The following is a 27576-nucleotide window of genomic DNA, read 5'->3' as shown; positions in this document are numbered from 1 at the left end:
TTGAATATGGGAGACACGAAGTATATTTTTGAATGTCCATGTATTTTATTTGGTTCATTACTTAGATATTAGACCTCCCATTAGGTGAGGGGGGAGGGGGGTAATGCAATTGTATTTCAAGTAGTGAAATTTGCAAAGTGGTAATGAATCCACAAAACCAGCTAGTAAAACCTAAACTACAAAGATGAGGTCGATCCACCTTCCCGCCCTCAAACGCATTAAGGATAGAAGTAAATATCATGAAACAGCCTAGAAGGAACTAATTTTCCAACTTGATTCAAAACTTCGCAATCAATTAAAGAAGCCATTACTGTCGCACATGACACACACTCTCCTGTAGAGTTACTCAATCAACTGTGAAATATCATTATGGGAGTTGGTGCATGGTATAACTAATTGCGATTTACATGTGTTCAAATTTTAAAGTTTTTACCATCTTTTCTTTGTCCGTTTTTCTTATTTTCTGTTTCTCACAATTTATTTAATCTTTTTCACCCTTTTTTCTCGTTTTCATCATCTCTTCTGTCCTTCCTCTTTTTCACCCAGTCTTGGGTTCTCCCTCTCTATTTTCTGGCATATTTATTTCTATACCATTTCCTCTCTCTCTCTCTCTCTCTCTCTCTCTCTCTCTCTCTCTCTCTCTCTCTCTCTCTCTCTCCCATTATCTACATTGCCTCTTTTTTTATTGTATCTCTTCCACCCTTTTCCACCCACCTTATCTACTCCTCCCACCTGTGCTTCCATCACCATCCTCTCACCTTCTTTGACAATATTCACATTCCATTAGGAAGAATTCCATCCGACAGAATCCAATCCAACTTATAAGAAGAAATTTTGTCACTTTGGTTGAATTCTAGAGATTGGTTCCATCTTTGATGTGCCGTCATTTTAATTAATGGCCTTTAACAAATTCCCTAGTGATTTTACACTCAACACGTGCTGCGTTTTGTAATGGAACCAACTTCACAATCTTGTCTTTCTAGAAGTGACACAACGCAATAAAGGTCATCAGCACACACACGCACACACACACACACGCACGCACACACACACACACACACACACACGTACAGTAAATAAAATGAAGTTTTGATTGATTATCCCCAGTTCCAAGTGGAAGAACTCTATAACATGATAAAAAAGCAAGATGTCTGAATATAATGTCTATGTAACAAAAACAAAATAAAGAAAGTACATATTCTTGGTGATGATCATCTTAATGGTTTGAATTTCTTAAGACTGCAGATGCCTGTGTAATACACTATGCTGGCCTTCATTGATGCCTAGAAACTGAATAAAAACTGATTCTAACAATAATTGAAACTTCAGTCACATTCAATCCTTTACCTCCTTGGAAGTGATTGCGGAGGAGTAGGAAAAGAGGAGGAAGACGAAAAGGAAGAGAATGCAGATTGTGTTAGTGTAAATATTAAACATACATCTTTTCTTTCTTATCAAGGCTCTAGAGGCTACTTAAAAATAAGTGTTAAAATGACTGCTGGTTGGACGTTGATCACCTTCACGAGAATGTTGGAAACAGTGGATGGAATGGGCAAAGGATTATTTCAAGAGGACAGACTGGAAGCAGACTCATGGCAAAATGTTTCACAGATGGTAAAGAAACTGTCTGTGGAAGCAACAAGATAGATAGATAGATAAATAGATAGATAGATAGATAGATAGAGAGAGAGAGAGAGAGAGAGAGAGAGAGCGGAAAGCCATTTGTTGTGGTTGTAGCTAGATGGATTCCTGCTGTGAATGATTTACAGGAGATCAGGGATCGTAGCTCATTTATGAACATGACAATATAGTAGAGAGATGCTAGCAACATCTCTTTTGTGTGAAAGACGCTGCAGAGAAGAGATAATTCCTTATCAAATTGCAAAGTCGATTCTGTACTTTATCAAGACAAAAAGGAGCACAATTCATATAGATATGACAGCAGTACTCCATCTTAGGACGAATGAGGCTGTTATACAAGCAGAGGTGTACATAAAAAGTCAGATACATTTTAGAGTAATAAAACGATCCAATCATTTTTAGAGTAATAAAATGATCCAATCATTTTTAGAGTAATAAAACGATCCAATCATTTTTAGAGTAATAAAATGATCCAATCATTTTTACAGTAATAAAACGATCCAATCATTTTTAGAGTAATAGAACGATCCAATCATTTTTAGAGCAATAAAACGATCCAATCATTTTTAGAGTAATAAAACGATCCAATCATTTTTAGAGTAATAAAATGATCCAATCATTTTTAGAGTAATAAAATGATCCAATCATTTTTACAGTAATAAAACGATCCAATCATTTTTAGAGTAATAGAACGATCCAATCATTTTTAGAGCAATAAAACGATCCAATCATTTTTAGAGTAATAAAACGATCCAATCATTTTTAGAGTAATAAAACGATCCAATCATTTTTAGAGTAATAAAATGATCCAATCATTTTTAGAGTAACAAAATGATCCAATCATTTTTAGAGTAATAAAATGATCCAATCATTTTTAGAGTAATAAAACGATCCAACCATTTTTAGAGTAATAAAATGATCCAATCATTTTTAGAGTAATAAAACGATCCAATCATTTTTAGAGTAATAAAATGATCCAATCATTTTTAGAGTAATAAAACGATCCAATCATTTTTAGAGTAATAAAATGATCCAATCATTTTTAGAGTAATAAAATGATCCAATCATTTTTACAGTAATAAAACGATCCAATCATTTTTAGAGTAATAGAACGATCCAATCATTTTAGAGCAATAAAACGATCCAATCATTTTTAGAGTAATAAAATGATCCAATCATTTTTAGAGTAATAAAATGATCCAATCATTTTTACAGTAATAAAACGATCCAATCATTTTTAGAGTAATAGAACGATCCAATCATTTTAGAGCAATAAAACGATCCAATCATTTTTAGAGTAATAAAACGATCCAATCATTTTTAGAGTAATAAAATGATCCAATCATTTTTAGAGTAATAAAATGATCCAATCATTTTTAGAGTAATAAAACGATCCAACCATTTTTAGAGTAATAAAACGATCCAATTATTTTTAGAGTAATAAAACGATCCAATCATTTTTAGAGTAATAAAACGATCCAATCATTTTTAGAGTAATAAAATGATCCAATCATTTTTACAGTAATAAAACGATCCAATCATTTTTAGAGTAATAAAACGATCCAATCATTTTTAGAGTAATAAAACGATCCAATCATTTTTAGAGCAATAAAACGATCCAATCATTTTTAGAGTAATAGAACGATCCAATCATTTTTAGAGTAATAAAATGATCCAATCATTTTTAGAGTAATAAAACGATCCAATCATTTTTAGAGTAATAAAATGATCCAATCATTTTTAGAGTAATAAAATGATCCAATCATTTTTAGAGTAATAAAATGATCCAATCATTTTTAGAGTAATAAAATGATCCAATCATTTTTAGAGTAATAGAACGATCCAATCATTTTTAGAGTAATAAAACGATCCAATCATTTTTAGAGTAATAAAACGATCCAATCATTTTTAGAGTAATAAAACGATCCAATCATTTTTAGAGTAATAAAACGATCCAATCATTTTTCCAGCAACCTTAACAGATCTGATGTAAGTCTTCCACTTCAGATTTCATTTAGGATCAAAGCCAGTCATAGAAGCTTATAAAAGGAGGGGGGATTTTTCGGGGAAAAGGCCATTAATTTCTAGCTGTAAGAAGTGAAGATTCAAGTGTTGATAGTGAAAAAAGAGAAGTCTGATTTTCTTCATTATTTTTATTACATATAAAAATGTGAACAATCAACATATCAGAGGATAACATTGTCCATATCCTTGAATAATATATATGGTGTGTGTGTGTGTGTGTGTGTGTGTGTGTGTGTGTGTGTGTGTGTGTGTGTGTGTGTGTGTGTGTGTGTGTGTGTGTGTGTGTGTGTGTGTGAAAATCCAGATAGCAACGGATTTTGTTTTTCTCTTTTTATATCTGATGGAACAAACAACAGATAAATTAAAAATAGCACCACAATATTCCAATAAAGAACAATCCACATAATTGAGAGAGAGAGAGAGAGAGAGAGAGAGAGAGAGAGAGAGAGAGAGAGAGAGAGAGAGAGAGAGAGAGAGAGAGAATATGCTAGAAGTCGAATAAAATTCCATTAAACACGAGATTCGGATGGTAAATAAAGGTTGAATTCGATTTACTAAGCAGATCGATAATTGGCAAAAGCAAAAGTAAATCCAATCATTTCTCAAAAATTTCTTTTGATTTTCCTTTTTCTTGACACGTTCAATTTAGTCAATAAAAACGTGTTTTATTTACCATCTTCATATTCTTATTGGTTAATTAGATAAATATTAACCAATCATTGGTTGAGCAGCTAAAAAATCACATCCTTCTATAGATTCAGTATTAGATGGAAATGATATCACAAATAAGCATGGAAAAATATGCAGCATAATATAGTTAACAATCTGCAAAAACACACGTATATATATAGTTAACCACCCGCAAACAAACGCACACGTATACACATATACATAACCAACCACAAATAAATGCACACATATATATAAATATATATATATATTATTAACCACGCACAAATAAACGCATATATATATATATATATATGTATATATATATATATATATATATATATATATATATATATATATATATATATATATATAGAGAGAGAGAGAGAGAGAGAGAGAGAGAGTTAACCAACCACAAACATACGCACACGTATATACATATAGTTGACCAACAACAAATAAATGTACACATATAGTTTACCACCCACATTCAAATGCTCACGTATATACATATAGTTAACGATCCGCAAACAAATGCACACACATATATACACGTAGTTTAACCTCCGGCAAACAAAAGCATGTATACGCTGGAACAAGTTTCATCGGAGGACTTGAAAAAAATTCATAAGTTGGACTTTTCTTTAGTTAAAAGGAATCAAGTCTCTTTTTCTTTCAAAGAAGTCAGTGATTTCATTCTTTTGTCCTGGCTGTTAATTTGTAAGAAAGTTATATACTTTATTGTGTAAGTAACTATAGTGATGTAAAAGCATTTTTCTTTTTCAAATAATACCATGCATTGTTTAAATCCGCCATCGATAGCTGCGGTTTCACACAATCACTGGAAATCAAGCTGGTTAGGCTAAACATACCAATAAAATGACCGTCAACAGTTTCAAAAGCTACGTAACGTATTATAACTAAGAGTTATCCATCATACACACGCACAAAAGGAAAAGATCAAGACAATACAAAAGCATATACTAGTGCATATAGATTTAATCTAAGTATTTCAAAGCCTGATGCTTCTCATCAAAAAAGAAGGGGATGCTTCTGTTTTCTATTTTAAATCACTTTTCCTTAATCAAGCTACCTTCATATTCCTTTATTCTATAAGATCTTTTTATCATTATTTTTTATTACTTCTTGTAATTTTTCTTGAATTTAAGTGTATATCTCCTCATGCCATACATATTGAACTCATACACGTATCATGGCAAACTCCCTAATTCTATTTCATGCCTCTTATATGCATTGTGTGATAATCCCAGTTTAGCTTATTCCACCTTCATCGTAATAACTCTCCAGCTTTTCCTCCCGCCACCTCTATACTTTTTACCTTCTATATTAGATACCACAATATTTCTTTCCTAATATCGGTAGACGTTGCATAGTTACTTAGCACCCTCTTTTCCTCTGATGAGAAGCATTAGACCTCAAAATACCTTGGTATAAAAAGCATTTATATCCCTTATCCTTATTGATGTAATGCCCTTATTGAATTGATGATTATTAAATCTATGTGCACCAGTATATATTTTTGTATTGTTGATATTTTCCTTTTGTAATTAAGCTCCACCTTACATGTTCAGCTTTCTATTATCCCAATAAGTCTCGATTTAGAGAATCAGCCAATTCTTCTTGGATCCCCTCTTATATATACAAGCTCCCTACAGGTAGAGTTTTACTTGACTTATCTAGATATGTTCAATAAGGAATACATCCCTTTTTAATCTAAGAATATCTCAACTCCGTCAGAAAAAGCCTATCTCTCTAAACTCATCTAAGCTGCAATTAATAAATTCATTATCAATGTAAGACAGAAGGCCTACTACCATGATTTAAATCCAAGTCTTATCCCCTCCCTGCTAAGTTCTTTACCTCTTAGTGACCCAACAACTCCCCTCCGTCCTCTGAATGAATAAGCAGGAAAAATTGGCAGCCCAATGTTATAGTTTAAAATCAACATCATTTCCTATGGCCAATGAGCATTTAGAAGACTTTGAAAACAACTTAATTAACCTAATCAAAAAAAAATAAATAAATAAAGAAATGCAACAAATATCCTAACTCAATAGTTAAAAAAATAGATGAATTCGCCAATAAGGTTAAAACTAAAACAGAACTCTTTGTCCTTGTTGACAAAACTAAAAATTATTACAAACTTAATTATCAAACATATAAAGATTTAAGATACAATGAGCTAAATAAAGCCCATAAAGTTGCACCCCTTAATTCACTATGCCTCATAAATGAGCAAGCTAAGAACTTGCACACCACCCTACATATAATTAACTATACAGAAATATTGGCCCTGCTCACCCCAAGATTCTCTTTAAAAGACCATAAAGTAAATTTCTATAGTAACCCATCTATCGGACTACATGCCTTTTCAAATCAGATTTGAGCAAAATAAGTAAAACGATCTTGGACAGAGTTATGCCTACTATAAAAAAGAAAATAAGTTTTCCCTTTAGCAATCTTTTGACAACGTTATCAACTGGTTCTAAAATCTAAAAGACACATCTAAGTTAAGCTTCATTAGATTTGACATAGACAATTATTCCCAATCCATATCCACTATTCTATTAAATAAGGCACTTATCCTAGCAAAAAACAATTTAGACCTTTCCGACTTAGAAATTAAATTAACCCTACTAGCTAGAAAAACGTTCATACGGTTTAAGAATAAACTTTGGACTAGAAAAATACCCCCTGACAATTTCAAGATAATGATGGGTCTTTTGGACTAGGCTCAAGTCACTAATTTAGTTGAACTATTTCTCCTAAAGGAATTGAGATCTAAATTTAAAAATAGGGACTATTGAATTTATACTTATTATTTCCCTAATCTGATCACATCAGGAAGTTAATTGTCAACATGTACATTTCTAAACAATTATAAAATCATGCATGCATTATAATGAAAACACAGGCACAAAGAAAATTCTGTTAAAAAAAGTATATGGTATGCACACACACACACACACACCCACACACACACACACACACACACACACACACAAAAAAAAAAAAAAAGGAAAAAAATTACATTAACACAACCGTAACATAATGGGATGAAACAGCAATGAAAATGCCAAAAGACCTAAAAATTTTCATTTTAACTGTGTATATTATAGTGGAAGTAAAACGGATTTTATTAACGATATTATAATAATCTATTTATAACAATTTATTATGGGTTTTGTATTTTTATGTATTTTATTATTAAAAACAAGCTTGTTAATCAACTTCCTATATTCTACACCCACACAACCATTTACTGCATTTTTTATATTCAACATGAATTTATTTGTGTAATGTTTTATTTAATACTAGTGAATGGAATGACTGGGTTTTTTTCTGCAGATTTACATATTGATTGGAGTATGGGCTAATGCCATGTTAGATTTTATGAAATTAATTTTATAAGTGTTCTAGACATATATTTCCGTATTTTGTTGAAGGTTTGTGAAGAACGAATCATATTGCCCGGAAAGTAAGAATGGAAGAACCTAATGAAACAGTGTGTATTTACATAGGGTAGGCATAATGGGTGATATATATGCTGTTTTTTTTTTATCTTCATGTCCGAGTGATTATAGATAAACGAAAATATACAATGGATGTGTCGTTTCAATTATTACGAGTTTGAGAAGAACGCATTCAAATCTGAAATTTTCCAACTATTCATTGAAATGTAGTTTGACCTAATTTGAAAGGAAGTCGATACAGACGAGAAGCAACAATTATTAATCGTTGGTGCACGATTTTGTTAAATGTCGATTTGCCAACAACATAAGTGTGGCCATTCAATGAGATTTATTCCAACAAAGACGATAAGGATTCACATTACTAAAGATTTTGGCTTTTTTTTTTATTATTAAATCTTTGAAATCACACGTTTTCAAAAGTTAATTTCCTCCATCTTGCTTAGGAATGCCATCATATATTAGCATTGTTAAGCAAAAAAAAAAAAAAATTCTTATGAAAAAAGTAATTAAAAAAAACAAACTTTTTTCTTTTGAGACTTGAACTTAAAAGAAATGAACCTATATTATATTTCTCTGAGTCTGTCTGTTTGTCTCTCTGTCTGTTTCATTTTTTCTCGAAAACTACTGGGCTAATCTGACTGAAATTTTGTATGGACCTTTGCTATGATACGATGCAGCGAATTAATTATTATGGAATCTGTTCGATACATAGATTAATAGGGATTAGTCACCACAATACCACGATTACTCTAGAAGTTTGGCATAAAGCACTCATTCTAAGTCAAACGGCTACAGACTAAGTAAAATAGTTTTCAAACACACGTGACCGACCAATGGAAATGTTTTCCAAACTTAAGTATGACAGACTAATCAATGGAAAGACCCTTTTATAAAACTGTTTGAATAAATTTATAAAAGTTACATCAACTGTGTGGTTATAGTTTTGCTGTAAACATGGTATTTTAGATTTAGGTGTGACAGCTTGACCGATGCTTAGGCATATCTAAAATACAATATTTATTCAGTTTGCATATTTAGCAACGAAACTATGATTTCAAACTAAATCCCAATATAGGAACCAACAGACCGAGCATCTCATGGAAACATGAGGATGCATCGGAAAACTAACATTTTTTTTTTAATTCCAAAATCAGACACCATTTTTCCTTTTCTTCTTTTTCTTTTCTACATGTATCTCTAACATCCTTTCTCTCCAACATTTTCTTTTAGATAGATTTTCCTACCCGATCCCTAGTTTGTCTCTCTTTTCCGTTTCTCTTTAGCAATCTTTCTTATTCTCTATTGCACCATATTGCTTCACTTTTTTCCCAACACTATACAGCAACAAGAAGCCACTTTCTCTTTATTCACATCCAACACCATCACCTTTTTGTCTTTCTTTCATCTCTCGTTTTTCTTGCAACATACCTCCACTTTATCCTCCCCCCTCTCTCTCTCAGATGCTGACAGCTATCATTTTTTGTGCTTCAATTCATTTTCAAAAATTCCCCTTCTAACTCATCATCATCTCGTGTATTGTTTCAGTAATGAATGCTACAATTATATATATACATATATTAGTCAAACTTTCAGAGCTTAAGTTCAATTGATATTAATTTATAATTCAACGGTATTAATAGACAATAGAAAAACAGATTCCAATAATACGTTTAGTTTCTACTAAATAGGTTCTTTTTTACAATCGTTTATTCATTATTTAAAAAGACAAAGTTTGCAAGCAATCTTAAATTTTCTAGAACAATGATTTTTCAGAAAAAAGATTTAAAAAGAAATTGTAAAAAATCTCTGAAAAAAAAACTTACTTTAGAAACCATTCCTTTAGATCAATTTCTTTTCCAAATAATTTCTGTCTTTATTTCAAAATTAATGCCATCATTTATTTTAGCAGAGGAAACCAAAATACATTTTTGTCTTCGTCTATTTTTTTTTTTAAATTAAAAAAAAAAAAACATATCTTGTTCACGAAAAAAAAAAAATTAAAAAACACTAAAAAAATATTCCTATTCATTTAAATCTAAGGAAAATAATTTATAGTATTCTTTTCCGGAGTACGTCCCCTTTTCCACCAAGCAAAATGGCTTTGCCTCATTATATTATTTGCCTTACGTCTAGAATCTTTTTCATATTTTGATCAAAATCTATTATATGATTTTGATTCCTGAAAAAGTCTAAAATTTAAAACTTGAGAAATGGCTCAATTGGGACGCTGAAAATGTATACAGTAAAACAATATGTTTTATTACTGAGTTGATTATTTGTTTGTAACGCAATGTAAAAAACACATATTTTGGAGGTTATTTATTTATGTTGGCAGAGTAGAAGAAAATGTATGAATGTTTTTTAAGAAAGTTGTATTAAAAAAAAGGAGAATAAATTAAAAAAAAAAGGGAAGACGGTTATTAAATCGCCGTTGTAAAATGCTCTCATGGTTGTCAACGGGTTAAAGTAAATTTATTTGTAAGAAAATTGCGTTAAAATAACTTAAACATAATATGGAAATGAACGATGTAAAAATAAAAGGCAGAAAACATTAACAATTGTTTATTTAGATAATTTAAATGCGAAAAAAATTGGGACACTGAAAATGTACACAGTAAAATAATACATTTTACTGTCGCGTTGATTATTTAGTATAATATATATCGTATATATGAAATAGGTCGATGATTACACGTATTATTTGTAATGACGTTTTGCGTTTGCTTCCCATATTTTGAAGTTTTTTATTCAATAAATTTAAGATATTCACTTTTCTAAGGACGTCCGTTTGTTCGAACGAAACCAGTCCAGCGATTTGTGTTTATTTGTGTACGCTGTTATAAGTTTATGTTTATGTACGCATGTACAACCGGAAGTCGTAAACCGGATATTTGGTTACAACACCTGTTACAAGATCATTTGAGTTTTATAATCATATATATATATATATATATATATATGTATATGTATATGTGTGTGTGTGTGTGTGTGTGTGTGTTACATAAGACCGGGAAAAACATCGGTACCGTTGATTTCAAATCCAAAATAAACACAAATATAAATAAATATTACGCTCTTATTTTGATATTTTCTTTATAATCGAGCACTCTGCTGGCGTTCTCGCCTACGAACTTTGAATAAGTATATATATATATATATATATATATATATATATATATATATATATATATATATATATATATATATATATTATATGTGTGTGTGTGCGAGAGAGAGAGAGAGAGAGAGAGATCCTGTTTTGATTAAGATTGTAAAGCAACGTTATAATAAAGTTATGCTTAATATCATCGTAAGTCTATTCTTTCCAATTTTAAGGTAGCACGGTGCTTCAGTACAAAACAGTTAAATAAAAACATCTACAGATCAACTGTAAATCCTTTTATTATTTAGAGTCTCACATAAAACATATCGAACGATGATTGAAATGGCAATGTGTAATCCACTTTGGACAGGTTTACATCAAAACGTAGACAACAAGATGATTTATATTAGAGTTCAAATGATATTTATACTATATCTATTATTTTTAGCACTGGCCAAATAGTTTATAGACTTGTTAGGTCGCCATCGTCTTGAACTGGAGCCAATAAGTATCAAAGAATTAACAACAGATTCAAAGAACACATAATAGTGATCTAAACCGATAGAATCAGATTCCGGTTTTACAAAAAATAAAAACATTTTTTTTTTTAATCAATAATTTTCCCCCTTACTCCACATTAAAAAGTATCCACTTTATCATGGCCACCGTATTTGAAATAGGAGATTGTTAACTAGTATAAATCAAAAATAAAATAAAAAGTTATTTCGGCCCACGTAGCTTTAGGCAGAATTTTTATAGTTTATAAAAAGTAGATAGAATCCATTATTTGTTAATATAATATTTTGGTTAGTAATTAATAATTAAATTCTTAAAAAAATATTAAAAAGAAAAAAAATTCCAATTATAAAAAACAGGGTAAAGTTCACTGACCTAAACAGCTTCTTCAAAAATTTGAATACAAAATAGTGTAAGGCAATAATATATACGGAGGTGGGGCGGGGCTTTTCCTGGGCGTAAAATATGCTTAAATATGATATTTTAATTTGTCCAGATTTCGTATATATAGAGTCGTGATTTCAAAAGTAAAAATTAAAAAAATGTATATGGGTGCCATCAGCTAGAATCGAAACCAAAAGCAAAACTATAGCATTCAAAACTGGTGACGTTACCACTGTACTAACGTGACACATATATGAACTGATCAAAAATTGAAAATAAACTAAGATAAATGTACAAAATGTAAAACGATTTTTTCAATTTTGATCTATTTTTGCCCTCTTAAAAACTATTTAGACTGACTAAAGACCCATTAAAGAACAGTCCATAAAAAATCCAATTATTTGAGCCACGTCACTCTGCGACTTTTTATTTTGAGGAGATAGAGTTTAGAAATATGGAGACAGACAGAGAGATATATAGCTTTATATATATATGTGTGTGTGTGTGTGTGTGTGTGTGTGTGTGTGTGTGTGTGTGTGTGTGTGTGTGTGTGTGTGTGTGTGTGTTATTACTAATTTTTTAACCAACATTTTTTATATATCCGGTAATGTTTATGTATGAATAAAATCAAAGTCAATATTAATTGACTCAATTAATTTTCATGATTATCAGTTTTCATAATCGAGCATGCATATAATATTTTTGCAAAAATCAAGACAACAAAATATAAAATAAGAACATCATATTCTGTATTTCCTTATGTGTTACAATTGTTTTGTAACCATTTGGACAAATTTAAACATTGTTTTATTTTAAAATATTTCAAAAATAGCTACTCTTCAGACACTAAAATACATTCATAATATTTTTAAGAATATATTCATAATTCCAATTTTAAGGGATCAAGCAGTTGAACTCACCTCGTTCTTCATCCTTTTATTCTATTTTTTTTTTATTTTTTCAATTAGAATTGAGTAAGTATTTCTTATTTTTAGATGATATTTTTACAATTTTCTATTTCTATATTCATTCGATTAATGTTTTTTCTATTTTGTCGAATTATTTTTTCCTCTCTGATTTATTTATTTAATTGATTTACTCTTCAAATCCTAAACTACATTTTCCAAATTATATTATTTATTTCTCAATCTGCCTTAGTTTCATATAAATTTGAATTTATATGTTATGATATATTTGTTTATCCTTTTCTTTTAAATCCTATTTTTAAAGAAAAACTATTATTAAATGGTTTATTTAAATAATTTTTATTTGATATTTATTTTCACTTAATACTGGTTATGTAATTAATATAAATGCAAAATCTATCATTTCAAATCTAATCTTAATATAAACATGTTATCTTTGTTTTTAACTTTTACACCAATAATAATTATTAAATTTAATTCCATTTCCCTTATGTTAAGCTAACGACCTACTACATTTATTTATTGCACTGTTCTGAAATCCTCTTTCTACACTTGCATTTCATCCACAACATATTCCTTAATTAAAATTTTTATTTTATGTTTTTTTTTAATTAGTTCTTGGGCGTGATAATATTTTTTAATTAGTTCTTTGGTGTGATAATATTTTTTAATTAGTTCTTTGGTGTGATAATATTTTTTAATTAGTTCTTTGGTGTGATAATATTTTTTAATTAGTTCTTTGGCGTGATAATATTTTTTAATTAGTTCTTTGGTGTGATAATATTTTTTAATTAGTTCTTGGGCGTGATAATATTTTTTAATTAGTTCTTTGGTGTGATAATATTTTTTAATTAGTTCTTTGGTGTGATAATATTTTTTAATTAGTTCTTTGGCGTGATAATATTTTTTAATTAGTTCTTTGGTGTGATAATATTTTTAATTAGTTCTTTGGTGTGATAATATTTTTTAATTAGTTCTTGGGCGTGATAATATTTTTTAATTAGTTCTTGGGCGTGATAATATTTTTTAATTAGTTCTTTGGTGTGATAATATTTTTTAATTAGTTCTTTGGTGTGATAATATTTTTTAATTAGTTCTTTGGTGTGATAATATTTTTTAATTAGTTCTTTGGTGTGATAATATTTTTTAATTAGTTCTTGGGCGTTATAATATTTTTTAATTAGTTCTTGGGCGTGATAATATTTTTCAATTAGTTCTTTGGTGTGATAATATTTTTTAATTAGTTCTTTGGTGTGATAATATTTTTTAATTAGTTCTTTGGTGTGATAATATTTTTTAATTAGTTCTTTGGCGTGATAATATTTTTTAATTAGTTCTTTGGTGTGATAATATTTTTTAATTAGTTCTTGGGCGTGATAATATTTTTTAATTAGTTCTTTGGTGTGATAATATTTTTTAATTAGTTCTTTGGTGTGATAATATTTTTTAATTAGTTCTTGGGCGTGATAATATTTTTTAATTAGTTCTTTGGTGTGATAATATTTTTAATTAGTTCTTTGGTGTGATAATATTTTTTAATTAGTTCTTGGGCGTGATAATATTTTTTAATTAGTTCTTGGGCGTGATAATATTTTTTAATTAGTTCTTTGGTGTGATAATATTTTTTAATTAGTTCTTTGGTGTGATAATATTTTTTAATTAGTTCTTTGGTGTGATAATATTTTTTAATTAGTTCTTTGGTGTGATAATATTTTTTAATTAGTTCTTTGGTGTGATAATATTTTTTAATTAGTTCTTTGGTGTGATAATATTTTTTAATTAGTTCTTGGGCGTGATAATATTTTTTAATTAGTTCTTTGGTGTTATAATATTTTTTAATTAGTTCTTTGGTGTGATAATATTTTTTAATTAGTTCTTTGGTGTGATAATATTTTTTAATTAGTTCTTGGGCGTGATAATATTTTTTAATTAGTTCTTGGGCGTGATAATATTTTTTAATTAGTTCTTTGGTGTGATAATATTTTTTAATTAGTTCTTTGGTGTGATAATATTTTTTAATTAGTTCTTTGGTGTGATAATATTTTTTAATTAGTTCTTTGGTGTGATAATATTTTTTAATTAGTTCTTTGGTGTGATAATATTTTTTAATTAGTTCTTTGGTGTGATAATATTTTTTAATTAGTTCTTGGGCGTGATAATATTTTTTAATTAGTTCTTTGGTGTTATAATATTTTTTAATTAGTTCTTGGGCGTGATAATATTTTTCAATTAGTTCTTTGGTGTGATAATATTTTTTAATTAGTTCTTTGGTGTGATAATATTTTTTAATTAGTTCTTTGGTGTGATAATATTTTTTAATTAGTTCTTGGGCGTTATAATATTTTTTAATTAGTTCTTGGGCGTGATAATATTTTTCAATTAGTTCTTTGGTGTGATAATATTTTTTAATTAGTTCTTTGGTGTGATAATATTTTTTAATTAGTTCTTGGGTGTGATAATATTTTTTAATTAGTTCTTGGGCGTGATAATATTTTTCAATTAGTTCTTTGGTGTGATAATATTTTTTAATTAGTTCTTTGGTGTGATAATATTTTTTAATTAGTTCTTTGGTGTGATAATATTTTTTAATTAGTTCTTGGGCGTGATAATATTTTTTAATTAGTTCTTTGGTGTTATAATATTTTTTAATTAGTTCTTGGGCGTGATAATATTTTTTAATTAGTTCTTGGGCGTGATAATATTTTTCAATTAGTTCTTTGGTGTGATAATATTTTTTAATTAGTTCTTTGGTGTGATAATATTTTTTAATTAGTTCTTTGGTGTGATAATATTTTTTAATTAGTTCTTGGGCGTTATAATATTTTTTAATTAGTTCTTGGGCGTGATAATATTTTTCAATTAGTTCTTTGGTGTGATAATATTTTTTAATTAGTTCTTTGGTGTGATAATATTTTTTAATTAGTTCTTGGGTGTGATAATATTTTTTAATTAGTTCTTGGGCGTGATAATATTTTTCAATTAGTTCTTTGGTGTGATAATATTTTTTAATTAGTTCTTTGGTGTGATAATATTTTTTAATTAGTTCTTGGGCGTGATAATATTTTTTAATTAGTTCTTTGGTGTGATAATATTTTTTAATTAGTTCTTTGGTGTGATAATATTTTTTAATTAGTTCTTGGCCGTGATAATATTTTTAAATTAGTTCTTTGGTGTGATAATAGGAACTTATTTCTTTGTAGATAGCTTTGTATAACATAAAAATTTTGTTTAAAATTTCTTTTTTGGAATTCACTATGTGGTATGACGCAAGTAAGCAAATTGAAAAACATTAATAGATTAAATGAATATAGAAATAGAAAATCGTATCATCTAAAAATAAAAAATATGAAAGTGGGATACTTACTCAATTCTAAGGTGATCGAAAAAATAAAGAAAGTAATAGAATAAAAGGACGAAGAATGAGACGTGTCCCACTGATTGAAAATAGGAATCATGATTATATTCATATAAATATGATGGATGGATTTTAGTGTATGAAGAGTAGCTATTTTTGGAATATTTTTAAATGATATGTTTAAATGTGCCCAAATGGTTATAAAACAGTTGCAACACATAAGAAAATGCACCATATGAGGTTCTTATTTTATATTTTGTTGCTTTGATTTTATATATATATCATCACTAATATATATATATACAGTGATGATCATATTTATTGGCACGGTAAAATAAAAGTTAAATTTTGTCTAATAAATTCTAAAAAAGGGATTAAATTAAAGAAAATAACAAAGTATATTATGTATTTTTAACTGGCCTTTCCGATGCAGCAATCGGATTTTAGAAAAAATAAATAACAAAGGAACAACAAACATAATTGCAAAAAACCCTTGTTCAAAATTATTGGCACGATTTATTTAATAATCAATTGTATAGCCTTTGGCCTTGATTACCTTCCTCAGTTGCTTTTCATAGTTTACAACCAAGTTGTTGCACTCTTCAGTAGTAATTTTAGCCCACTCTTCCTGACAATAATCCTCCAATTGAATAAGATTCTTAGGCTTCCTTTGCATTACCCTCAATTTTAATGTTCTCCATAAATTTTCAATTGGATTAAGGTCTGGGCTTTGTGATGGCCACTCCAAAACATTAATATGATTGTCCTCAAGCCATTTCTTAGTCAGTTTAGCCGAATGCTTTGGGTCATTATCTTGCATGAACCACCAACGACGACCAAGTGAGAGCTCTTTAGCAGAGTCTTTCAGGTTTTCATCCAATATTTTAACATAATCTTCCTTTTTTATGCTACCTGTGACCTTAACAAGTCGCCCTGGTCCAGAGGCAGCAAAGGATCCCCAAAACATCAAACTGCCTCCACCGTGCTTCACTGTGGGTATGGTGTTCTTAGGCAGGAAAGCTTCGCCAGATTTTCTGTAAATATAAGACACTTTATTATGGCCAAATAACTCTATTTTCGTTTCGTCAGTCCATAGAACACGTTTCCAGAATGCAACATCTTTATCAATATGACGTTTTTTGCAAAGGCTAGCCTTGCTTTCAGGTGCATAGGCTTCAATAAGGGAGTCTTTCTCGGACGACATGCTTTTAAACCAGCTCTCTTCAAAACTCTACCAACTGTATGTCGAGATACATTCACTCCAGAGGTGCTCTGTTCATCAACAATCTCCCCAACAGAGATCCTTGGGTTTTGTTTTACTTGTCGAACAATTTTCCGTTCATCTCTTGGGGAAAGAATCCTTTTTCTCCCTCTACCCTCTAAACTCATAACGTGGCCTTGCGATTTGAACTTGTTTATTATGGCTCTAACAGTGGATTTGGGAAGGTTTAGCTTCTTTGAAATCTTATCATAGCCCTCCCCATTGGTATGGCATGCTACAACAAGCTTCCTGACGTCTTCGCTGTGTTCCTTAGTTTTAACCATGGCGATTGAAAATTATAATTTAGTCACTTATAATAGTTTAAATAAATCGCTATCTAAAAATTATCTGAAAAAAAATTATTCACTGAATTAGCGTTAAACAAGCATAATATGGCTATAAAAAAGTTCAGAAAGCACGTAAACCGGAAATTGATTGATATTATACTGATACTAAAAGAAAAACAAATTTTAGTCATATTTGTTTCAAACATTTTCAATCCTGTTCTTCAACTGATAATCCATCAATCTCATAAACTCTCATCCTCAAATGGCTTTGACCTAAATAATGAATTCATCCCAACTTCAAAAATCTGGTGCTGAATTCGTTTTAGCTAAGCTGCATATAAAGGGCATAACAAAGACAGCATTGTTATTTATGAAAAAACGTTTGTTATTTTTAAACTGTAAAAATAAAAATGGTAGATATTAGTCAGATGTTATGCATCAATTTCCAACAATAATCACCCTTTGTAGATGCAATAATTTTATAAGACCTAAAGGGTAAAACTATTAAAGTCAATAAATAGTAACTCTTCAGCGAATCACAAAAGAAAAGAAAAAAGTGTTAAAATAATCAACAAAAACGTTTCCTCTTTTCACAAATGTAACAAATTGAATTTGCCTTTGTGTTTAGGATATGAAAAAAAAAAAAATTAAATGCGAAACAAAAGATGAGAATCTTAAAACTAGGCACAAATAAAAGAGATTTAATGTACTTCAGTCAATCTTGTGACTTGACCTAAAATAACCAATATTTTGTTATTGAAATAACATTTTATCAGAATGTTCAGACAGACATATTTTTAGAACAAAGGAAAAAAACATTATATCTAAATGTCTGACACTTCACAAACTGGTAGAATCATAACAGATGGAAGATCATTAAAATGAGTAAATGATCATTGGTGGGTGTGGCAATCAAAGAGAAGGTTGTCTGCTCATATGCATAATATATATATATATATATATATATATATATATATATATATATATATATATATATATATATATATATAGTAAGTTATAAAAATATATATGGCAATTAAGCTACACCGAATATTTTGCGGAATGAAACGCAGAATATTCTGTGTAGCTTAATTGCCATGTATATTTTTATAACTTACTGCCTAGCTCTACCTATGTATTAAGAACTGTTGAAGTAAATACTTAAAGTTTACGCATAAAATCATACTTTCGTATATTAATTTATGTGATTAAATGAAGTAGTCCTATATATATATAATTTGAGATAAAGAAAATTAGGACATTATTACCAAGAATTAAAATTTAGCATATGATCGTTTCTGAAACGATTTGGAATGTTTTAATTTGTATATTACTTTGAATGATTCCTAAAAGTCTCTTGTCCCACGACTCTAATAACATCACAGATAAACGTCAAGCAAAATTTTCACGTACAGAAGCAACCCACAACAGATAAAAGATACAACCGTAGAGTATTCATTGGTCACACTAGAAAATATTAAAAATAAAATTCTATAGCGTTCATTTGTTTGTTCATTTGTTTGTTCATTTGTTTCAAGGATAAAGAAAATTTAAAGTTATTCAAATATCCAAATATGCCCATTTAAATACTCCTTTAAAGAAGAAGAATATTTTAAATATGGAGAACAAGAGATTACTACTTACTGCTTCGTTTTAATGTGCAATATAAAAATAATAAAACATAAAGGACTCATAAGGAAATATTTCACTAGAAATCAAAGACAAATCGACTCCCACTTTGCTAAAACTAAATTAAGGAAGAAATCCTTTTTTTCCTGATATATAAGGAGTTCAATAAAATTTCAAAGGTTATCAATATTGAAATTGTTTCTTTGTACACATTTGAAAAAAACGCAATGCTACTATACAATGCGACACGATAGAATGTGTAAATGTGGACGATCTGTAAAAAAAATTGAATATCCAGTGGAACACTAAGTTCTAGGTATAACAGAAAAAACAGTTGGAAAAAGAATTTCAAAACTACCTGGCAAATATATTTGATGAACCAAGTGCAAGAAAGATACAAACAATTGCACTTACAGGGACGGTTAGAACCTTAAAAGGATCTATTAGTTAAAATGTATGAGATAGAGTGTTAATGTCTCCTACATAGTAAGATGTTTCATCCGCAGCAAAACAAAATAAGAAAATTGAAAAAAATATATATATATTTACTGGATTTACAGTAAAATTTTTTATTCTTGTAAATAATTATTAAAGTAAATCTTAGTCTTGTACGCGTCAGTTTATTATCAGTTGATTTAAATCTGGTTTATATGGATGCGATTTTTTTTCTATTAATTACTGAATCACAATTGTATTTGTTTCTGGTAGAATGTTTCTCCTTCAAATTGAACATTATGGATATATGTGCATATACAAATGTGTATGTATGTATATATGTGTTGTGTGTATCTGGTTAGTGTGTACTATTTTATCTGGTGAGGGGTGTACAATTTCTGCATTCTGTCATATATTGATTAATTGTTTGTTACTGTATGTTATGTTACCGTATTTTTTGTATTTTGTCCTTTTCTTTTTCTTTACTTCTACATATTATTATTATTATGAAGAATAATTGAATTAGGGAGTTGGGTGGAAGAGTAATTTATATGTAAGTCTCCAGTCTTGTTAACATTTTTATATTTTGTATTTTATCTACTGTTGTTCCAAACCATTTCCTCATTCATAGCAAACAAATTGCAAATAGCACCATCCACCTTTTACCAGTAAACAAATTTTTTAAAAATACAGAAAAATCTTTATAATGTACGCATGTCACTCTGCCATATTTACAATTCATCACTGGTTATCTCCCTCTTAACAACTTCTCCAGAATAAAGGTCAAAATCAATACGGTAAAGGCTACAATTTACTGCTAAAATAGCTAAAATTTGTAAAAATGTGATTTTCTATATAAAAAAATATTAGTTGATACACTTAGATGACTTTTGAAATCTGTCATTTTCGTTTCCTGACAAATACGTACATCATAAAGATTTTTCTGCATTTTTATTTTTTTAATTAGGTTGAATTCTGAACAACAACCAAAAAATTCACTAATCTGCACTCTCTCTCTCCTGAATCTCTAAATAAAAGATGTGTGTGCTTGTAGATTAATTTTTATTTTTAGTCTAAAAATTAAAAACACGAGAATACTTTTTGAGTTTAATAAAAATATAAGAAATTTTTGTCTTTAATAAAAATATAAGAAAGTACAATTTTGAATTTTTGAGATGAGGAATGACTGTTGGATTTGGATTAATAGAACTAACGTTCTCATCTTGAATGTTATTTGCATAACTTTTCGGTTGATAAAACATTCAATCTTTTTCAGGTGTTTGATAAAGGTAAAAGAAATTATTTCCTTTAATCTTTATTAACACAAATTCTCCTCTTCTGAGCTCATAAAAATTAAATTTGCATTATCTATTACCATCAGTTATTATTAAGATTAAGCCTTCTTTTTTGCTTATAAAAATAAGTTTGCATACTGAATCGAATCAGACACATAGTTCACCTTTAGGCATGTATAAATTTTTTCATGTATATTAATTTAGAACTTACCTCATTGCAAATACCTGGAGGTCAGAATTTGCCTCCAGTTTAATTGGTACATAAAAATGAGCTCCAGGACGGTAAGTTCCAGAAGGAACCGAAATCACCACATGCTTGTCTTTGAGGTCTTTGTACTCCTCCTCATCCAACAATAATGGCATGGTCATCAAGTACCGTTTTGCATCGATTGAGACGTTCAATAAAGACTTGTCTTCTACAATGGAACTGGATTTGCTAACACATTCCAAGTTGTTGGTGACCGGTGTCACCTGGTAATAAAGATGGACAACTGTCTCGTTGGATGCCCACCATTCTTCAGGAATCTCAACACCTGCCACACAGCCATTGTACTTATCGCTAAGAATACAAGCACCAGATACTTCCTGCTCAAAATGCTGGACAAACAGCTGACCACACCAGTTTTGAAAATGAAAGCCAGAGATCTGACCTTGTGTGTTCAGTTTTGTATTGGTCAGTGTTTCCCGCATAGACACTCCTGCATGGATGAGAATCTGCAACTTGGGGTTCTCTGGGGTAACTTTTTGGGACACAAGGTGAACACTGATATCCTGGTTGTCCAAAGTGAATCGGTCAAGAATGTTAGAACCATTGTAGATGGAGGTGTCCAGAAGGTGCCTGGGAATAGGTTTCACAGAAAAGAAGGGTCCGAGTTGAGCTTGAACGATAGGCAGCTCACCAGTCGATTCAGTGATGATGAGGGCTTCTTGTTGAGTCTGAGGTCCATGTTGCCGAAATTTGAGGAAGTAGCCATCTTCAGGATTTTTCAAAGAGATATCAACACCATGGACTGAAAAATAAAAAATAAAAGTTAAAATGAAAAATTGATGAAGAAAACATAGAAATAAGACAACAAGGAGGTAAAGTTAACACGAACATGTATTTACAGAAAGTACACAAGTAATGTGTTACCAGACACTGATTCGAACTTAGTAATCCTGTCTGTTACCACCATTAACTAACTATTCATAGTGTCAGTAAAGGTCCATCTAATGATTCATTAGAGTGGATTACTATACTCAATTCTATAATAAAGATCAATATTCATATATTTATAATGAATATAAATGCATCCCAACACATAAAATTTAGTGAGAAAAACTGGATGATCAAATGATGAGGGGAAGTGAGAAAGTAAATAAGTCAGACAATCACCCCAGACTTACCTTCTTCCCTGCCTGAAATGAATTCAGAAAGAAATGCTCTACTTTAAATAAAAAGTCAATGGTGGGTGTTTTTCTTTAGGTCATCAAAAAAGATAATAATTTTGACGTAATTCTGTGATGTTATATGTCTATTTTAGTAATACTGTTAAAGAAAATTCGAGTGCAAACACTAGTGAAGCATAATTTTTTCCTCCATTATTTTTGATGGAAGGTGTATACATATATTATTATTATTATTATTATTATTATTATTATTATTATTATTATTATTATTATATACACATATAAGATGATATGTATATATCTATATATATTTAGTATTTACTTCAACAGTGCTCAATATGTAATAGCTTAGTATTAAAGTTTCATGGAGACTTCCGCTTTTTATCCTACATAGAATCACAGAGGCGTCCACTTTTCATCCTAGCAGGAATCCTCAGGCACTCAGCGAGGATGAAATGTATTTAATTGTCCTTCCTTTTGTCTAATTCATATATCTTGTAACCATCTCTCTCTCTCTCTCTCTCTCTCTCTCTCTCTCTCTCTCTCTCCATACATACATACATACACACACTTGTTGAAAAATTCTTGAAAATTGCTAAATAATGGAATTGCTTTCAGAAAGGTCAAAATGGAAATACATCGTCAAAACATTAAAAAAAAAGAATCCAGTATTTAACAAAAACGAGTTTTTTTTTCTTCATAATCTTTGACAGCCAGATACCTAATGGTCTGCAAGTGCAGCCTAATGACAAGTCAGGAAGAAATTACGAAAGTTACTTACGGGGTCACGTTAAAAGCAAGAGGGTGCAGAGGACATTTCTGTGAAAAAGTTGACTGACCAATTATCTGTCGGTAATTTCTGACCGTTTAAGTATCCACTTATCAAACTGATTGTCATCGAAACAACAAAAATGCTGCTGAATTCAGGTTAACAGCTTAATTCTTTGATTCATTCATAAATAGTCGCCTACTTTATATTTTTGTGATTATCAAAATGATGTGTAGAATTCGTCTGTTTTACAACACATCAACCCCTTTTTGTGATCACTTAATATTGAATTGTCATGGTGTCCACCCAGCAGACTGGGAGGCTATGGCCGAAGAATGCAGCCACTAGAAAAGTGTTGTAAAAGTTATCTCCAAGAAGAGTGAAGAAACGAGAAACTAGCAGTTGGAGGGGGTATAGATCGCAGAAGGCTGCACCAGAGCTCTCTGAACCAGATCTTACTTACATTTTTGGCAACTGAAATAGAGCCTACTGATGCAGGATAGGCTTGCACATCAGATGCTGTAATTCAGCAATGGAATGATCCAAAGATCGCTATTGCCTATTGGAACAGACAACTGCTGATAATGTTGAACAACAATATCTATTATACAATTGGCCAAGGCTGCTGCTAGGAATTGCAGGATCCAATCAGAAAACTTATGATGGAGCCCCAACTTTACATACTAAGGTTTAAAGAGGTTTATATTTTATATTAAAAAAAACACACACATACAAGTAAACAAAAAAAAATAAATACACATTAAATGCTCGGTATAATAATATCCTTAAATACAAAACAAAACACGATTTATCCAAAGCGCAACAATACAGCACATAAAGAAAAGTGTTTGCATAACAAAAAGAATGTTTTCTCTCAGAATCGGAAATTTAAAATTAGAGAAAACGTTTTTTCATGGTAAATTAATTTAAACACTATATTAATTTCTACCATTTATTTCATAATGATAGAAATAATTTTTAGTTGGTGAAATGACTCAACGATGATTTAGTGTTTCTATAAAAAAAATTATGAGGAAGTATATCTTATTTTTTCATTTTACATTTTGAATAGCATTTTCGACCTCATAGAATAAAAAAAGGCCGTTCTGGCATGAGACCCTTTCATGTGCAAGGCACAATTTTTGTTTACTTTCTTTCTCTCAAATCTCTCAAATCCATTCATATCACTTTCTTCCATATTTTTCTTGTGAACAAAATCTGCTATCTCCACTGTTTTACATCTATTAAACAAAGAATTCTCATCTATTCTTTTAACATGACCATACCATCAAAGTCTCCTGTTCTGCACACAATAATAGAAATAATATAATGATGATTTACTGTTAGCTCACCATCCATAATAAATTAATATTATGGAGAAGAATATCATATTCTTTATTTTATATTTTCAGTTGTATTTTGTACCTCATATAATAAAAAATGGGTCGGACCCAATTTGATCGAATCAACTTAAAACTGTCTGTGCAATTTGTCGAACACAAATCTTTATCAGATGAGAAAAGACGTTTATATTTTTATCTACAACATTAGTCTCAATAAGTGAACACAATATACCCGATAGGATTTGTTGTTGTCGTTAAACATTTCGTATGAATCTGATGATTTATGTTGGCATTCATTTTCTAGATATCTTTCTAGTTAGAATTCTTTCTAGAAAGACATCAAATATTTATGGGAAGCACCACGTGAAGGTTGCTAACATCCCTAAGTGAAAGTGTTTCTGTGGCACGAACTGGATTTGCACTTGGCACACCCAGGTTGTCAGTTTGTATCATTAACCACTTAGTCACTGTCACCTCTTTGTTGTTGTTATTGTTGTTGTTGTTGTTTCAGCAGCAGCAGTAGCAGTGGTGTTCATCCTAATCGGGTTGAACCATGGCAATCCATGCATGGCCGACCTGAACAAGTTCACATAAGATGGCTAACAAAAGACTAACCGTTTGTGAACCTGAGAGTTCAACTAAGTCTACCTTGATGGTTGTGATGCAGGTCTTTAGCTGTACACCGATGCACTTACACCACCCAGGCAGAGAGGTAGGGAGAATCACATTGCAAAATAATGTTCGATAGGATTTAAAGTCAGCATTACCAATTCCATAGTCTATGATGGCATGCATTAAGCCAAGCCTCCCTCAACGAAAAATAAAGTTTAAAAACTCAAGGTTGTACTGAAAGTTCTGTTCTCCTTTTTTTTTTAAGCTCAATAAAATATATAAAAAAAGAACTCAATATCAGATTTATTCCTGAACATAGCCACCATTTTTCTTCATGTCGCTTTTCCATCTATTAATAAGGTTCCTTCTTTTATGCCACATTTGTGAAATTTCTTCATTTATTTTTTGTTCAAAACCCAAGGATTTTTAGAATTCTTCTCTCAAAGTAATTTTTAACTCACTCAGATGATTTTGCAAACTTCTAAAGTGAAGGTAATCTGTTGGTGTTAGGTGAATAGAATATGATGGATGATGCATAATCGAAAATGAATCAAGTTTTGAACTAAAAAAAAACAAAATACAAACTTTTTTTCGATTGCGCCTGGCCAAGTATGCATCACCAATGATGTTTTTATTATAACAAACATAAAAAATATTAATTATTTTACTTACTCTTTCTCTGCGTCTCCTCAAAATTTCTTTTCATATATTAGAACTTGAAGAATACCTGTACCAGGATGGATAAAAATAATTCCCCAAACAATTTTGCACCTCTTTTATGTTCTCTTATAAAGATTAAAATCAAGATATAATGATGCTAAACCTCATGTATAGAATCCTTATTCCAATTTTAATAAAAAAAATCTGTAACATAACTTAGATTCTTGAAAATGTTTAAATTTTATTGCTTAAGTTTAAGGGATTTAAAGAAATTGAAATTCAGGGAAACTTGCTTAATTGGTATCTAATGACTATGGATCAAATTTAATACAAATCTGAAATATTTGAAATTTGGGGAATAGTTATTAATTGATATATTTTAGCTAGTATTCCAGTTTCAGAAAAATCAGATGCATCTAAATTTCACAAAGGGTTTCCAACTCAATCATTATGGATTTTTAACACAACTGCTAGATGTAAAGGTGAGTAGTGTAGGATATATTACATTTAATTTAGTTTTATATAAAGGTTTATATAAAGTTTTATATAAAGATGGCAAAGAGGTATGATGTCGATGTGTAGAGTTGTGCAGAGAGGGGTTGACAGAGGTAGAAATTATAGCAGCAACAGTGAATGAGAATTTGAGTTATCATACATGCTGTGTCATCGCGGTACATGGTATAAAATAATGAAAAAAAAGAGGAACCCCTTCGTTAGATCAATATGACATAGTGGGGTAGAAAGACAGAGTGAAAGAGAGAATGGTACATTAAGAGACGGAAACAGAATGGTGGAGAGAATGATAGAGTGAGAGGGCAAGCAAGGTAGATAGATAGAGAGAGAGAGAGAGAGAGAGAGAGAGAGAGAGAGAGAGAGAGAGAGAGAGAGAGAGAGAGACACACAGACAGACAGACAGACAGACAGACAGAGACAGAGAGAGAGACAGGCAGATAGACAGACAGATAGAAAGTACCCAAATAAAACGATCACATTATTTGGCTAATCCAATCATATTGCAGTGTATTAAAAAACAACCTTTTTTTTTATTAATGCTACCCAGAAGCCATACAACCAGCTTTCCAATATATTAACAATGACAATGTGTTGCCCACAATTGGAGTCTGGTGAAATGCATGGAGATAAAAAGTGGGGATGACCAAACAGAAATACACTCTGCCTGAAGTGTACAAACCAAAATTTGATTAGCTCCCCCTTTACCAACGATCTAAAAAAGAAAAAAATCGAACACATTATTGATATTAAGGCGAGCTTGAATATGAAATAAGTATTAGTTCCTGACAAAAATGATTCCTGCTCAGAAACCGTTTGGAATTGGCTCGTTATAATCAGTCTGTAATTACCCTAGGAAATTCCACAGAACTAAAGATAGGTAACATAGGTGTATAGTCACAAAATTATTGATATTCAGATGGAAAAACAAAATAGAAAGTGAGAAGAGGAGGTAATGAAAGAGACAGAGTGAAAGATAAAGAGAGAGTGAACAAGGTAGAGAAAGAGATGTAAAAAGAGACAGAGAGAGGGTGTGGCAAGAGAAAAATAGTAAAAGGTGGTGAGCGAGAGAGAAAGAGAACAAAAGATAGCTAGAGAGAAAGAGTGAGTGAAAAAGAGAATGAAGGCAAACAAGAGAATAGAGAGAGGATGAGTGAAAGAAAAAGAGAAAGAAGAAGAGTAAAAGAAAGAGAGGAAGAGGATGAAAGAAAGAGAGAGAGTTTGTGACTAAAGAAAAGAGAGAGTAGATGAAACAAAAAGAGAGAAAAAAGAC

At 30.2% G+C, this 27576-nt stretch overlaps 1 protein-coding gene across 1 annotated transcript in view; it reads right to left on the bottom strand.

Annotated features, from left to right (window-relative positions):
• Nucleotides 1-27576, bottom strand: part of LOC145255716 (transmembrane protein 132C-like) — a 429514-nt gene that overhangs the window by 153327 nt on the left and 248611 nt on the right. Inside the window, exon 3 of the mRNA XM_080114311.1 lies at nt 21232-22030. Coding sequence (XP_079970437.1) covers nt 21232-22030 — 799 coding nt within the window. The remainder of the gene's footprint in view (nt 1-21231; nt 22031-27576) is intronic.

The sequence above is a fragment of the Euprymna scolopes genome, chromosome 31 (assembly GCF_053919585.1).
Source record: "Euprymna scolopes isolate OS-2025 chromosome 31, ASM5391958v1, whole genome shotgun sequence".
Lineage (NCBI taxonomy): Eukaryota > Metazoa > Mollusca > Cephalopoda > Sepiida > Sepiolidae > Euprymna > Euprymna scolopes.
Note: the sequence above shows the minus strand (reverse complement) of the source record. Positions and strands in the feature narration are given on the sequence as shown.